This window comes from Prinia subflava, chromosome 4 (genome assembly GCF_021018805.1).
Source record: "Prinia subflava isolate CZ2003 ecotype Zambia chromosome 4, Cam_Psub_1.2, whole genome shotgun sequence".
In the NCBI taxonomy this organism is placed as follows: Eukaryota; Metazoa; Chordata; class Aves; order Passeriformes; family Cisticolidae; genus Prinia; species Prinia subflava.
The window spans coordinates 25,383,425-25,399,131 of record NC_086250.1 but is presented as its reverse complement, the minus strand read 5'-3'; the positions used below and the strand labels follow the sequence as shown (position 1 = coordinate 25,399,131).

At 42.4% G+C, this 15,707-nt stretch overlaps 1 protein-coding gene across 1 annotated transcript in view; it reads right to left on the bottom strand.

The window, feature by feature from the left end:
- GRIN2B (glutamate ionotropic receptor NMDA type subunit 2B) overlaps positions 1-15,707 on the bottom strand; it is a 177,724-nt gene that overhangs the window by 7,560 nt on the left and 154,457 nt on the right. Inside the window, exon 9 of the mRNA XM_063396134.1 lies at positions 1,283-1,443. Coding sequence (XP_063252204.1) covers positions 1,283-1,443 — 161 coding nt within the window. The remainder of the gene's footprint in view (positions 1-1,282; positions 1,444-15,707) is intronic.

The window sequence follows — 15,707 nt, the reverse complement described above, 5'->3', positions numbered from 1 at the left end:
AGATCTGAAATGAAACATTTTACGATAAATGGCCTAAGACCTTCCAGTTGCACATTCTCTCTCATATACTATGTTTACAATTCACCTCCTGCACATGTATTTACAGTATGGTGGTTATCTCAGTTCAAGTGCTTATCTGTGAGGAAGTCTGTCCAAGGGTGAATATGAAGCCAGGTTGACATCTATCAGAAGTGATGAGCACTATTTAATCCATATATTTCCAGGACAATGCGTATTTATTTCCTGAATGGTGACTATATGGCAAATGTACCTTCGCAGGATTACATCCAACAATGTTACAACCATTTGTAATGGGCTGTGGGCCTCTGAACCTGGCAAACAGGTTTAGGAATATTCAGTCAATCTAGTAATTGAATTGGCTAAACATCTTAATTTCTGCTTTGGAAAGAACTTTCTTGTAAGACTGCAACATGAGTTCAAGCAAAAATGTTTTTTTTTCACTGAGGCTGGGCTCTGACAACCAAAATGGTCAGTTCTGAGAGGAGGTCTTTAATTACAAAGGACAAAGGCTTGCAAAATGTCATTATGAGTTAAGTCCTTTGCAAATTCACTGTTACTAAACCAGGATAAACTATTCAAGCATGCTTTTTTGCTAATGATTTTTTGCACGTCTCCAAAGTTACTCAAGGAAATGCTTACATTTTTATACTTCCATGTTATTCAAATAATGTTTTGTTTAGCCCTTGATACTAAAATATTCCAGAGAGTAAGCTACTTCCAAACTATTTGCTCCAAACGTACCTTCCATTACATTACATTAGCTGGTGATACACTGGGGTGGGATTAGTCTGACAGCTTCCTGATTAATATAATCTTTTATACACAGGAGGGAAAACAAAGGAATTTCCAGATGACAATGTAAATGCTCTAAAAAAAACTTTGTCCACAGAGACCTTTGAGCTTTTCTTCTGTATGCATAAAACCCACCAGCATGAAACATCTTGATGAAGCAAGGTCTTTGGGACCAATACACACTTGGATTATGTAAAGAGATACAGTGGATCCTCTTTTTCTTTTCTTTTTTTATTTCTTATAACAACAGCAAAACCAGAAACTCTTACACAGATGTCAATAGGAAAACATGGCAATAACAACCACAGAATTACTCTCCTGTGCTACTGCACTATGTGTGGTCTTGCTATACTTTTAACCATGGAATGATAATAGAGGCTCATTTTTCAAACCCTAACAAGTACATTTTCCAGACAAGCATGCAAAAAGTCAGGTTTCTGTGGTGAGTAAACATGTAAGAAGGTCTCACCCAGTTTTTAGCGAGAACAGTGCATCATCCACCCCCCTCTGATTGAACTTCACCATGTAGCTGTGCATTTCAGGGTAGTTGTTGCGAATGTTCCTTTCTGTGCTGCCATTGGGAACGGTCCCGAAGCGGAAAGGGGGTGAGAAGTCATTTGGTTTCTGGAACTGAAGAGAAAGGAGAAGGAATATTTCTCACAGTCTTTCAGACTGAAGCAGTCATCTGGTTGGGAGAACACTGGAAAGTTGATCTGATTTTATTTTACTATCACATAGAAAACATAATTGAGAAGATGTTATATTTCACTGTTTTCAAACATGAATATCTCCTGTTAATGCCTAAGAAACAAGAAGTGAATCTGAGCAAGCTGTTCTTTTTCTCTACTCCGTATTAAGTGCACTAAATAGTCAGTGATCAGAGATTAAATAGGAGGTTAGATAAAAGGAAAAAGGAAAGGGAAAATGTAACAGTAGTGGTGGAACAGAGTCAAGAAACAGTTTCCAATGAAGTCTATGTGATGCGCTTTTTATCCACAAACTGTCATTTAGTTCCTAAGAAGTATCTTTTTCAGTTCTGTGGATGCCTTTACACTTCCTGGTTCTGACAGAGGTAGAAAAGTAATTGATGAGAGATGCCTCTCAGCACACTTCACACCCACTTCACCAAACAAATGATCAGCTTTCAAAGTTTTGGGAAAATGTCCCAAATAAAATGTTGTTAGTGGCTGCAAGTTACTAGTAACATTTGATACCCAGAACAGAGCTGGCAGAACAGTCCAAAGGTTTTGCTGCTCAGAAGAAATACATTCATCATAACAGTCCTCCATGGCTGCAAGCCTGTGAGATTCTGTATACCACTTGCTTAAGTCATAATCAATGCTCTCTGGGATTTTATGAGGAGTAAAATTTAGACTGTCAATTATCAAGACTGCTTAAAACCTCTGGAACCAGCAGATGAGAAGAAGCACAGAATTATAAACCAGGAACTGAATAAGCAGTAAAGAAAAACATGCAAAGGTAGGTTAAATGGAAGGAAGCTTCCTCCTCTCTGGACATATCATGCAGTAGCTTACCCGCTGTTATTTCCCAGCTGTGACCACGTATTTCTATGATCCTGAGTAGCATGTTGACAACATGCTTATGGTCAGACCAAAACCATTTAACAGCAGGAGTGCACCTGGTACATGAATATGTGCAGTCATGCACTGCCACCTTCCATAGGGCTGAGATCTACAGATAGTTCTAGCTTAAAATACATGCAGATGAGCCTTGTTCTTGAGCTCTGCTTAAAGCCATTTTGGAATTTGGTCAACTCAACTGAAGAGGCCAGAGCCCCTCAAGCAGTGTATCTTGTTCACAACATCTCAGCCATGAGGACAGTCAGAAGCTGGGTCTGTGGATAGGAGAACATACTGTTCACCTGTTTCTGTGTACCAGTCAACTAATCTCTCCAGTGTGGATGGCAAGATGGGCTAACTTATATGTGCATGTAAGTGTGTGAGAGAGAATAAATATCCTACTGCTTTAAGCCAATAAAACACATTGGGGCTGTTTTTCTGAACTCAGGTTAGTGCATCACCAACAAAACAGAAGTTTCACATAGTATAAAACAGACAGTAAGGTGTCTCTCAGAACTTTGTCACACCCTCTAGGGAGGAAGACAAACTCAGAGCTATCAAAGACTGTGATGAAAGCAAACTTTGATGGGAGAAAAATCACCACAGCATGCTAAAATTATTCTTTTTTACTAAGCTGATTAAAGCAGCAGCCTAGGGGACCCATCACAAGGAGGGCACTGCCATGCCAGACACAAAGAAACACAGTCTCTCCCCTGTCATGCTAAACCAGGAGATTGCAGCATGGGCAGCTAGTTTCTCCAGAGGCTGCAGAACCCCATCTTGAAGGCATACAGGCCATTCCCATTCCCACAGAGCCCTCCAACGGAGTACAGCCAACAGGAGAAGCATTAAGCAGGCCTGATCAAAATTTGTGTGACTGAGTTTTGGCATGTTCATTTTATACCTTCACCCTCCATTCCCAGTGACACACTCTCTACTCTTGTCTGCTTCCATCATGATGCCTACAAACTGGAGTAAGAAGGATTACAAAGTCAGGCATTTCCCTGTGATAAAGGAAGTAATCCCAATTTGGAACTCTTTTATCACTACTCTAATCCAGAGCCCATAATAGCAGCCACAGGTGAAAGGCTCCAGATTTTATTTTTAATCTCCTGGGCAATCAGTGAATGAAATCAATTAATGAAATTAATGAAATCATTTCTCTTGTAAGAAATTACTGTTTCTGGAAATCGGAAAAGCATATTTCTACAGAAAGAAGTCAGGTTGATGACTTCTACAAATTCATATACTACTCATTTACTCACCAATCCTTACCTTCTGCTCATTCCTTAGTCAGAACAGATCTTCAATTGCAAATTACTCTCCACACATCAACATGTACACACACTTCAGCAATAGCTTGGTAAACAGCAAGACAGGAAACTATATGAAAGGATCCATATGGGGCCTACATCAGGCAATTATAGTTAAGTGCCACTCCTCTTGAGTGCCCGAGAGGAACACAGATTCCCAGCTAACCTAGTTTAATGTTTACAAAGTTGAAAGTAACCAATGTCCAGCTGACTCCACAGTTGATGCAGCCAGAGATAAGGAGCTACTTCTCCATATTTGAGAAGTAATAGCAATAGAGGCATGCAGCTTTCTGATAGGAGATAGCAGTTCAAAAATCCCCATGTGTATTTCTTGGCAGTAATTGGGCACAGCTCAATCCAGAGTAGAAAGGATCTCCAGTGAGTTCTCCAGAGCAAAAAAATTTTGCATCATTCTGAACTGACTACTGAGGGAACAAAAAGATGGGGAAGGAGTGTGTCCTCTCCTGCCAACACATTGGAGAAACTGGAAATGAACCATAAGGAGGAAAGTTAATTGACAGATTGTCAAAGAGTTCAGTAAGGAAAGCCACTTGTTTGATTTCTCCCAGGGGCTGGGACCATGGGCCTGGATCATAAGTATCATCCCCAGGGAAGCAGGGCTCTTTGGCAGATGGGCCTATAGGGAGTCTGAGACATGAGGGAGGAGCTGATGCACAATGAAGGGGCTGTTACATGGAGGAAGCCTGTGCAGAGATAATTTCAATGCTACAGTGAACACTGACAAAGGAATTAACCACAGATATGGACAGAAAGGGGTGGAATGTAGATTAATGAGAGAACTGTCCCATTATTTAATGTAAATATTTCTCCTGTCAGAGCCCCAAGTCACAACGAAGTCACTCCACTGCAAGCATCTGCAAAGAGGAGTCCTGTGAGATTCTGGCAAAAAAAAAAAAAAAAAAAAAAAGTGTTGGTAACAGGGGAAGGGAAGATAAGCAACTACATCCGTTGCTGAGAAAACCCAGCTGTACAAGGGTCCACACTTGTCAGATCCCCATGCTGCACTTGCCCTTAGCAGGAGACCTGTTCTGCTGCCCAGATGTTTTTTTTTTCCCAAGGAGTGACTGCCTGTGAGGGAATCAGCAGGGCTCAGCTGCAGTCCTGTACCCAAAGAGCCCCAGGCAGAGATGTATCTCACTTGCATCCTCCCACTCATTCACCGTGGAATCTCTGTTGTGAGATGTTCCCCTTTTATGTACCCAAAGTGATGTGCACATCCTCTCACCCATAAAAGAAGTCCCATTTGCTTCACATCAATTGTGAAGGTGGATGCTAGAGATGGGGGTGGAAAGCAGACACTGGGAATGGCTGGAAGCCGGGGTAGCTCTGGGACATGAGGTATCTATGCTTGGAGCCCAGTGGCTGCCTGCCTCTTCAACCTCTCACTCCACAAACTGAAATCAAGGAGCACTAAGTGCAAAGCAGACCCCAGCTTTGGAAAAGTAACTTTTCAGAGTCAGAGAGCAAAAATCTTCCTTCTCTGGATAGCAATAAACACACAGGCTAGGAGCTGTTAGCACATTCAGGCGGAGAGCTCCTTTGCCACTCCCCTCCACATCTCGCCATGAGAGCTGTCGACAGCAGCAGTGAAAGCAGGTTTAAGTGACTCGGCTGGCAGAGCGGTTTCATTAGCAATTTGGAGCCATGCCGTGCAGAAAGCAGCATTGTTCTCAGATGTTCAGATATCAATCTGCATAATGAAACAGGTGATAGGAGCTCTTCCCATTCATGCAACAGCAATTTGAGGGGATTTAGAGATGAGGGGAAGGGGTTATGTCTAATTGGCCACAATTAATTTGATGAGAAATTTTTTTCAATAAATTGTCTATCACCAAATGGATCCTACAGAAAAGCACATCTGCACTTATTTATCTGCCTGATGTAGGCCCTGTTTACACTGTAAAGTGTTTGCCAATAGCATTGAAAGCAGTTTCCCAAACTCAGCAAGCTCTTGTAACATAAAGGCTCTTTTTTATCAGCCAATCTACTTTTACACTGCTCAAAAAAACCCAAATCAATCCACTGCTGAATAACATAATGAGCTGGCAGAACTTGGTGCAAGGGTGAGTGTGTGGGTGGTGTGTTTTACCCTTATACAGCTTCTCTGGGAGAGCTCCTTACACTTTATAAGGCGCAGATGACCAGTTAAAGTTTTCTACCACAGGAAGCTCCACAGCTCTGACCTATCAAACTAAGAGCCACAAATTCAGCTCCTCTGCTAGCTGCAAGTCCAAAAGAGCTTAAGCCCATATTAGATACTTTGAGCTCACTTCATTTACCCAAAAGTAAGTGCCAAGCTGAGATGCCATGGGAATTGCACCCTGGGAACAGGTCTCTCATAACCCCATGTCAAATTTGCCCACAACCTGAAGGTAGTTTGGACACCCACGTACACCTAAAATAGCTCTAAACATCTACATTGGCCCAAAAATATTTAGTCATTGGGCCATTCAACCCTCAGGACATCTTCTCCCACCAAAAGTACAGGGAGCCAACCACTATGGTTAGCAAGAAGCCTGAAGTGCCCACCACCCTCCTAATGTATAACTTCTTTGCATTGCCCAAACATCTTTGATTGTCTCCTCTTGTTCTGGTTCAGCTGCATGTCACTGCAGTCAGCTTGCACCTTTCTTCATTGCCTGAAAATCCAACCAGGCTGTTTGCACAAGATCTTCCTTCAAAACCTTAAAAATTTAAGAGTGGATCAGTGGTTTTCAGGTCTAACTCTGATGTAGCTCAATGCCTGTACCTAAGTCCTGATAGGCTACCCATGTCCAGGCAGCATGTCTTGCCCTAGCTGCCTTCTACGTCCTCTGTTTCAGCCAGGAAATTAATTACTTCACAACTAATGGATGACTCTCAAAGAGAAAAAGCTTTTCTTTTCCTTATCCCCAAATATATATTTTTTGTCCCCAAGCTGCACTACAAACAATGCACAGAATCACAAACTTGGATTTGACCCTGAGAAGATGTCCCTTCCACCTCTGTCCCTCCAGTGAGTCTCTCCTGGACATCACTATTCCTGACAGCTCTTAATCCAGCCCACTGTGGAACATGGCTGGTGCTGGAGACTCCTCCATTCCCTGGACAATGTCCACCAGAGCTTTACTACTGGAAAGTTCTTCCAAGTATCTGAACTAAAGACTTCCAGCTGCAAATACTTCTGCAATATTTTCTGTTATCTTGTCCATGGGCAGGTAAATCCAAATAGTTTCTTCTTCTCCGAAAGTGCATTTTATGTTTTTGAAGACCATTGTGCTGCTTCTTCTCCACATTCTTTCACTGCAGCTAAAGAAGCCCACTTTCTTTAGTCCTTCTTTGCAAGCTGTATTATACGGACCTGCAACCATTCTTGCTGTTGTCCTCTGGCTGTATCCTGTAGGTTTTTGCTTGACTTACCTTTGGTTGCTTACCTGAACATGCTCTTCACCATATGAATAACAATCTGATTAAGATCCAAAGATGCTGAGAGAATGTTACAGTAAAAAAGCTTGCAGCAAGGCAACACAAACAATGCTAGTGAGAGTTCATGCTCATTATCACTCTTTTCAGAGCCTCTCTATATTATATCATGTTTTGTCTATCCTTCATTTTTAGCTTGCAAGTTCTTCAAAGCTGCAGCTCTGTCCTGATCTGCATTCAGGTAGTGGGCAGTTTGTTTCTGCAATGTTGATCATCACTGCCAGTACCATCTTCATTTTACTGTATTCTTTTCTTTATGCAGCTTGGATTGTCCATGTAGGCACAAACGCATGCCCCCAGTCACCTGTCCCGGTAGAGGAGGTGCTCTGCAGATTTAGAACACAGAGCTTGTAACTGTTGGTGGCATGGTGCTGTAGGCATTTTAAAATCGACAGAATTGCATCCCAGCAAGGCAGAAAATCATACTACAGACCCAAATCTTAGCACTGGTACAAGTCTGTGAGGAGAGCAGACTAAAATGACTGTGCTGCTTGTTCTCTATTATTAATGACTCTCTTGTATGGATACTTCTTGAGATTCACTCCTAAAGCATTCCTGTCCCCTCTGCAGAGTCATGTAGTTTTGACATCACAGACATTTTTTATTTCCAAGATGGAACTCTCAGCCATTTCTAAGTGACTATAAGTTTTCAGATCATCCTTTTACCCTAGCTCTTTTTAATTCCCTCCTGCATTCCCTTACAATAACATTCTCTGCCTCCTCAGCAGTGGCTGGGACTCCACAGCTCTGAATCCAGCTGCTACATCAACTCTTCCTGAAACCCCAATTCCTTGTCTTCACTAGTCAAACAACACGTCTTGATTTGTAAACAAACAAAAAAAGAAAGCTAAAAAAGGGGACCGAACCAAAGCCCCAAATCCAATATGTTGATTTTGGGAGGGCATAAAATTACCTTGTGCTCCCTCAGACTTTGACTTTGTGATTTATCTTATTATTCCGTACCCAGTGATGTTTCAGATTCTCGGTCTTGCTTTGCATAGCACTTTCACCCACAAATTGCTCTAGATAAGTCCAAGAAAGGAATTATCAGTTAGTGCAGCTGACTGCAGTAAAGTTGCAAAGAATTCAATTAAAGTCCCTTTTAAAGGAAGATGTAGTGTGGGTCAGACCCACAAACAAGAAAGAAAAATAGCTATGAATGTCTGTTGGTGAAATATGGACACATGCAGGTCAGGAAAGAGAACAGAGCAGCCTAGTGACAATGCAGAGGTGAGGGGGGACAGGTAAAAGCAAAAGGAAAGAGTTCAAATATAGCAACTTTAAAAATAGTTGTCCTTGCAAAATAACTGAGATGAAAACAGAGATCCAGTTGGTGGAAGAAGCCTCCATCACATGCAGTTATTGCCAGAGGAGTGCACACAGTAGGACTGTGCAGCCTCTTTGCAAGCTGGATTGTTATGTACAGTGTGCCAGCTTTGCAAGTTGGATTGTTACGTACAGTGTGCACAGAGCAGGAGACTGAAAACTTTGGGCAGTGCAGCACCATCCCAAACAGACGGCATGTTGGAGATCCCACATCTTCTGTAAACACACCTACTTGTGCCTGCTGCTACCACACTGCCTCACTGCCTGACCCAAGCATTATAGATACACCAGGCTGGAGGAGCCACTTCAGGATCTGACTATCACAGACAGAATCCACCCACCACTAGAACACCAGGAGTCAGCCAAGTGCATGAACATTATACAGGCTCTGTGCAGTTTCTCCACCCAACAGGTAATATTAAAGCCTTAAATATTCCTCAGGACACATTTGGCAGTATATACACTTCAGGTCACTGTTAAGTGTCCCTCACGCTTGACCAGAAATCTGTAGTGGAATCACTGAGCTTCACCAGTCAGAGCCAAAAGCTGCTTGCACAGCTCAAGTGTTAGTATGTATGGTATGCGAACAGTCCAGCCATATCTTTTGCAATGAAGGGTGCTATGAAATCATAGCTACGATACACTCAGCTTTTGGTTGTATGCATGTAGAGGATGGAGATCATCTGTTGATCCAGTTTCAAATCATGCCATGTATTTCATTCTTGAGAATCAGCTTCTTTGGAAGCACAGTGGGACAAAAGGTATCTACTGAATAATCCCAGGCAAACACAACAGAGAAATTCGTGAGACAGAAAGATGCCACTTACTACACTCCTACTATCATTAGGAGTGTAGATGCTCATTCAGAGGGAGAAAATTAACTGATTAAAAAGACCTTGAGAGGAGAGGTGACAGATAAGTACAGAGGAATTTGAAATCTGCTTTGTTTGCACATGAGACAGCTGGTTAACAAATTATGAAACACTCTGAGAAATTCAGAGGATGTAGTTTGGTGGGAAAGAAATTCCATTTTTCACTAACAAAGGAAGATCAGATCCTCCTGTCTTCTGAGTACTAACAGCCAGCCTACTATTATGTGGGTACTGTCCACTGGACAGCAGGTGAAACCCTGCACAAGCTTGGCAAACCTCCAAAAGACTTCACAGGGGCCAGAATTTTCATCCAAGCAATTTTAAAAACTTAGTAATCACATTAGTGGAAATTCTTAAGCACGTCTGTGGGGTGGAGAGGCAAAGCAAAAAAGCAGGGCACTTCAGACAGAGCAGCACCCTCCCAGAGCTAGGAGATAATGCCTTCCCTTAACCTTCTGATGAAAGGTGCCTCCTATCTGCAAGTGAGAGACAGAGAAATGAAAGCCGTGTCACTCCCATGAGAGCCCTGGGGCACTGAGTTACACCTGAAATAAACAAGTCTACTGGGCCACCGAGATTTAGGGGAAGTTTGACCTTGAGTAGCCAAAAGCCTGGGACAAGCAGGACTTCTTTCCATGCAGTGAAGTAAAAATGCCTGGAAAAATACAACCTGACAAATATTTATCAAATTTATGTATGTACATATAACTCCAAATGTTATGGTTATGTCACTAGGCATCAGGAGTGAAAGTGTGGGAATACAGCTGTTGTATTTTTTTTTTTTTTTAATCCTGTAGATCTGTTACTCCCATCCCTTCCCCACCAGTAATTCAGCCCTGATCATTCAGTTAAAGGAGGCCAGCTCTCATCTCTCAGACTGCCAAATTTTGGTGGCAGGGCCATTGTCTTTTATTTGACTGCAAAGTGCCAAGTACATTTATGGCACCATATAAATAATAAATACAAATATTCATTGTTTCCCTTTCCACTGACTTAGACTGATGTGAGAAGCAGGACAATCCTTTGCTTCCCTATCTCCCTCTCCCCCTTATATAACTCTCCAGACAGCTTTTTCCAGACTGCCAAGCAATTAGCACAGAAGCAACCAAATTTAACCACTACCTCCAAAGGGGGATAGCTCCAAGAGCTGGTTAAAAGGAAGATGAAAAGAAAGGTTCAGTGGTCGCCAAGGCCTTGGGAAGGCCAGAATGCTGTGCAGGGGGAATGCAAAAGCTGCAAGCTAAGGACTACACCACAGCCCCAATCACCAAAGCCCCTCATCCAGCGACTCTCATCTGTACCTCAAACAAAGCCCACAGGTTTGCATTTTAAAGATCATCTAATCCAAATCCTTATGCCATGGACAGGGACACCTTTCACTAGATCAGCTGCTCAGAGCCCCATCCAACCTGGCCTTGAGTTCTAGGGATGAGGCATCCACAACTTCTCTGGGCACCGCTTCCAGTGCATCAATACCATCACAGCAAAGAATTTTTTCCTAGTACCTAATTTAAACCTATTCTCTTTCAGTTTGAAGCCCTTACCCCTTGTCCTGTCATTACATGCTCTTGTTAATAAGCGTCTCTCCATCTTTCTTGTAGGTTCCTCTTCAGGTACTGGAAGGCCACAATTAGTCACCCTAAAGCCTTCCCTCTTCCAGGCTGAACAATCCCAATTGTCTCAGCCTTTTCCTGTCAGGAGAGGTGCTCCATCCCTTTAATCATTTTGGTGGCCTCCTCTGGACTCACTGTAGCAGGTTCATGTTCTTTTTGTTCAGAAGACAACATCCCAGAGCTGGATGCAGCACTGCAGGTGGGCTCTCACCAGAGCAGAGCAGAGCAGAGCAGAGCAGAGCAGAGCAGAGGGGCTGAATCCCCTCCCTCACACTGCAGCCCACGCTGCTTTGGATGCAGCCCAGGATACAATAGGTCTTCTGAGTGCACATTGCTGGGTTGTGTCCAGCCTCTTGTCCACCTGCACTCCCAATTCCTTCTTGGCAAGGCTGTTCTTGATCCCTTGAACCCCCAGTCTTTTTGATACCAGAGAAGACCCTCCAGTGAACAGAAAAAGAGAGAATCCTGAGAGACCAAGGTTAAAGCACACTGGAGCCTCCTTGCTGCTCCACACTGTGCAGTGCTGAGCTGAAAAGAAAGAGGGAGAATGACAAAGAAACTAGGACTGAAGCAAGGGGAAAAAAAACATGTTTGAAAACCCAGTGACTTCAAACATTTATAGTCTTAAAAATGACTGAATCACATTTTAGCACACAGGCACAGAGGTTTGTTTCAAAGACCTCACAAAGCATAAAAATTACCCAAATACAAAGACTCCGGAATGTCCAAATCTATGATAAACACACCCATCTGCAACTGCAAAAATTTATCTGAGATTATATTTATGTATGCAATAAATGTAAGTCACAAATCAGAAGGATCTATTACTAATATGCTGTAGCTATGTGATAGCTATTTATGAATAGGAAATTTTTAACATAATATATAATTACACATAGTACACATGCATTATGTGTGTTTACATATAATATATAGCTACACTATATAGTATTTTTAAATACTTCATACTATAACGTGATGATTTACAAGGAGATGCAGAGAAATAATCAGATTTTAAGCCATAAAATTTCAGACTATCAGATCTCTGAGTTTTTTACACTTCACTATGAACCAGCATTTCTTGTATTAAGCAATAGTTGATACCACTGTTATTGATAATGGTCATATTTAAGCAAAAGGCACAGTTCAACTCATTTACAGGAAGATGTATGTACCCCTAGGAAAGCACTGTTGAGAGAAATTCAACTCTACCCCACAAAATAAGGTCTGGAGACTCAAGAACCTCTTTATTTGGGGATTTTTTTTGCCAAGTGAGGTGCATCAGATTTACACATTTTGGAAAAGGTTGTGATTTATCACAAGAGGACAGGATTGGAAGTGACATGGTTCTTCTGTCTGCCTCATATCTCCACAAAGCTGTCCTGACAATAAAAATCATACTGCTGTTGAAAGATTGCATACTTTCTGCCTTTGGACACCACCACATAAAACTTCCTTTGTATCCTGCCAAAATGTGTGGAAGCACCACTGTTGGGGGTTAGATTTGGTGGTTTGTGGGTTTTTTTTGTTTTTTTGTGTTTTTTTTTTTTTTGGTTTTTTTTTGGGTTTTTTTTTTTTGTTTTTTTGGGTTTTTTTTGTTTGTTTGTTTGTTTGTTTTTGTTTGTTTTTTTTTTCTCTTCTCACAGAATTTTTTCCCATAAGTTTCCAAAAGCCTTGACGACTACTTAGTCAGAACAAAAAGAGTGCTTGAGGGATATGGCAGCACGAGGCTACACCTATTGTTTTTGAGTCCCTGGGAGTGTCCCTCAGAGGGGAGAGATGATGAGCTTTGGGAAAGGCAAAAAGACAGATCTGGGGAAGGGGGAGGCACTCTTGCTCTCAGCGCCGAGGAGGATGGTCAGGCTGCCCTCTGCCTCTGCCTTGTCCTGGGAAATCTATCGTCATCTGCTCCTGTACCCAGGAATCCTGAGCTCGCTTTCTCCAGCCTCCCCCCACCGCCGCTGCTTCTTCGGACCTTTGAGGCTCTCCTGCTACTCTGTAGCCCTGCACTGCCCAGCCCTGCCGGGACACCCCTGCTGCTCCAGCTGCCAGCCCAGAGCTCCTCATCTCATCCACCAGCCCGGGACTTTTCCTTCCTTCCAGTTCGGCCTCTCGGAGTCCTGCAGGGGCACCGAGATCAAACTGCTCTGGGCTTTTTTGTAAAAGAAAGCCCTCAAGGTTCTTGATTCTGTTTATTATTGATGCTGTAGTTGTTGTTTGTTTGTCGTTTTGTCATATATACTAGTAAAGAACTGTTATTCCTACCCCCACACCTCTGCCTGAAAGCTCCTTTAATTTTCCTTTTAATTGGAATAATTTGGAGGGAGGGAATTTGAATTCTCCATCTCTAGGGAGGTCCTGCCCCTTCCTAGCAGATATCTGTCTTTCAAACCAAGACAACCACAAATGTCAGTTAACACTAAATGTTTAGTCACGTGGAAGATTTGTACTGCCTCCAAGCCAGTTAGACAATCTTCTCCTTACAAGGAGATCTCACAAGGTACAAGATGGACCCTTACTTTTAGTTGTCTTGAAAAATGTCCATCTGAAGGTATCTGTTCTGCATTTTCCCTGGACTTCTTCAGAACAGGTATTTGTTGTACACAAGCTGCAAGCTCAGGGAAGCATATAACTCCAATCATGTGAATAACAGCCCACTGAATTTGATGTCACCACTCATGAGCATAAAGTAAAGCATACGCTAAAGTGTATCTTCATTCTGCAATATCTGGGATCCTTTTATAATTTCGATTTAATGTGCTGCAAAGCACAATGTGGGAAATCATTCATTTTTCTGTGTCACAGCCAAGCATGTATTACTGCCAGAAAAGAGCAGATGCTTTTATTTCTGCAGGTTTTTCAGTGAGGCTTCTTTTCGTATCAATCTGAAATGTTCCATTCACCTCAGATCTACCTATGTTGTTTTGTCTTCCAATTATCTCCGCCTGTCCCCCTCCTTTGTTATGGAAAAAAAAAAATCTTTTTTCCACCCTTTTTCACCCTTAAATGTAGGTCAATTTTATGAGTAGTGCCTTTAGAAAATGACATGTCAAAATAGATGCCAGAAATATCAAAGTATTTTGTATATTAAAATGAGCTACTTTGGAAAATATCAGGAATTCCTTCTGCCTTCTTATAGTCCCCTCAAGTTTTCTTTCAGTAAAAATACTGTCCAGTTTTAACTTCAAAATTTATCTTTTAAAAAAGAAACCCATACCTATTGAAAAAATAACTGACCTATGCTGCATTTGTCTCAACATTTCATTAACATCTTAAAAAGCAAATAAGTAAAAATATGTGTGAAATTCCAGTAATCTGTACTAATTTGTAGGCATGCAGAAATACTTTCTCTCTTTTTCATGTCAATTACAAAATTACCGTTTTGATACTTTATTAGCTTCTTTGGCATTTCCAACTAATTTATAGGAAAGGATAGTATTTTATTATTATTATTATTATTATTATTATTATTATTATTATTATTATTAACCTACTGCCTTCCTAATAATTTGATTTAAATGCCCTGCTGGATGGTCCACATTTGCTCTTATTCTATTACAATGGTATATGAATGGAAATTACGTATAGCTATTAGATTACTTCACACATTAGTTCATTTTGTATAATCTTTCCTGTATTTATTGCCTTCGTTAGACTGAAATACCACAGGCACTTGTTTCTCTAATGTGTCTGAAGCTCTCCCACTAACGGAAATTGGATTATATCTTCTGATTACACTCAGATGAAATCCAGACCCAGGACTTCACTGCAGTATTCTGTGACAGGCCCTCTTACCACTGGGGCTTTTGCAGGGGTCAGGGCAGCAGCAGCTCCCCACATGGGTTCCTGGATGGAGGCAGGGATGCAGCCTAGCTGCAGCCTAGCAGCATGTGCAAAAATGCTCCAGCTGTGCTTGCTGGGAGCTGACATGGCCAGTGGGGCACTGCCCCTGCTAGGACCACCTCCAGCCCCTCTGCTGCACAAGGTGCTGCTTCAGCACCTGCACAGGAAGAAAATGGTTCAGCATGCCACAAGCACAGGGAGCTGGAAAGGAGATGCTGTAAAGAGAAGGACTTTTCCTGCAGAACTCATGAGGTCAGTGCTGCTGTCAGGCAGAAGCAGGTTTCTCCTCCCTCAAACTGCCCATGGCTGGCCCAGAGTTAAGCTAAAGCTTGATGTATGGTTTAGCAGCTCCCAAGGTTAATATGGGGGAACTAACAGCCATCATGAGGTGGGTTCCTGCATCAGCTCTAGCACCTGTTTTGAGCCAGCTATGCTCAAAGGGTGGCATTCAGCAAGGTGATCATCACCTGGGATAGAGAGAGAGACTGGCAGAGGTCCTTAAGTTCATACAGGGGGCCTCTAGACACTCTCGTTCAACCTGGTACCCTGGAACAGAGGCACCCACTCCAGCCCAGCTCAGACAGACATGCTCAAGCATCCACAGAAGCACAGTGGGGGCATGACATTAGTTGTTGTCTTGCATGCCATTAGGAAGTAAATGCTGGGGCACAGCCAAGACATCATCCAAGTCCTGAGACATCTGGAACATTTCAGTCTGATTTTCTGGGGAAGTGGCATGCCAGCAGCTGTAGTCACTTCTTGGAGTGGTTCTTCCCAGGCAAGACCTAAGGAAGAGGGTCCAAGGAGAGACCCTCAGTGTAGCTGTTGCAGAGTGTAGCCAGCCTGACCTTGACAAGTGCACCC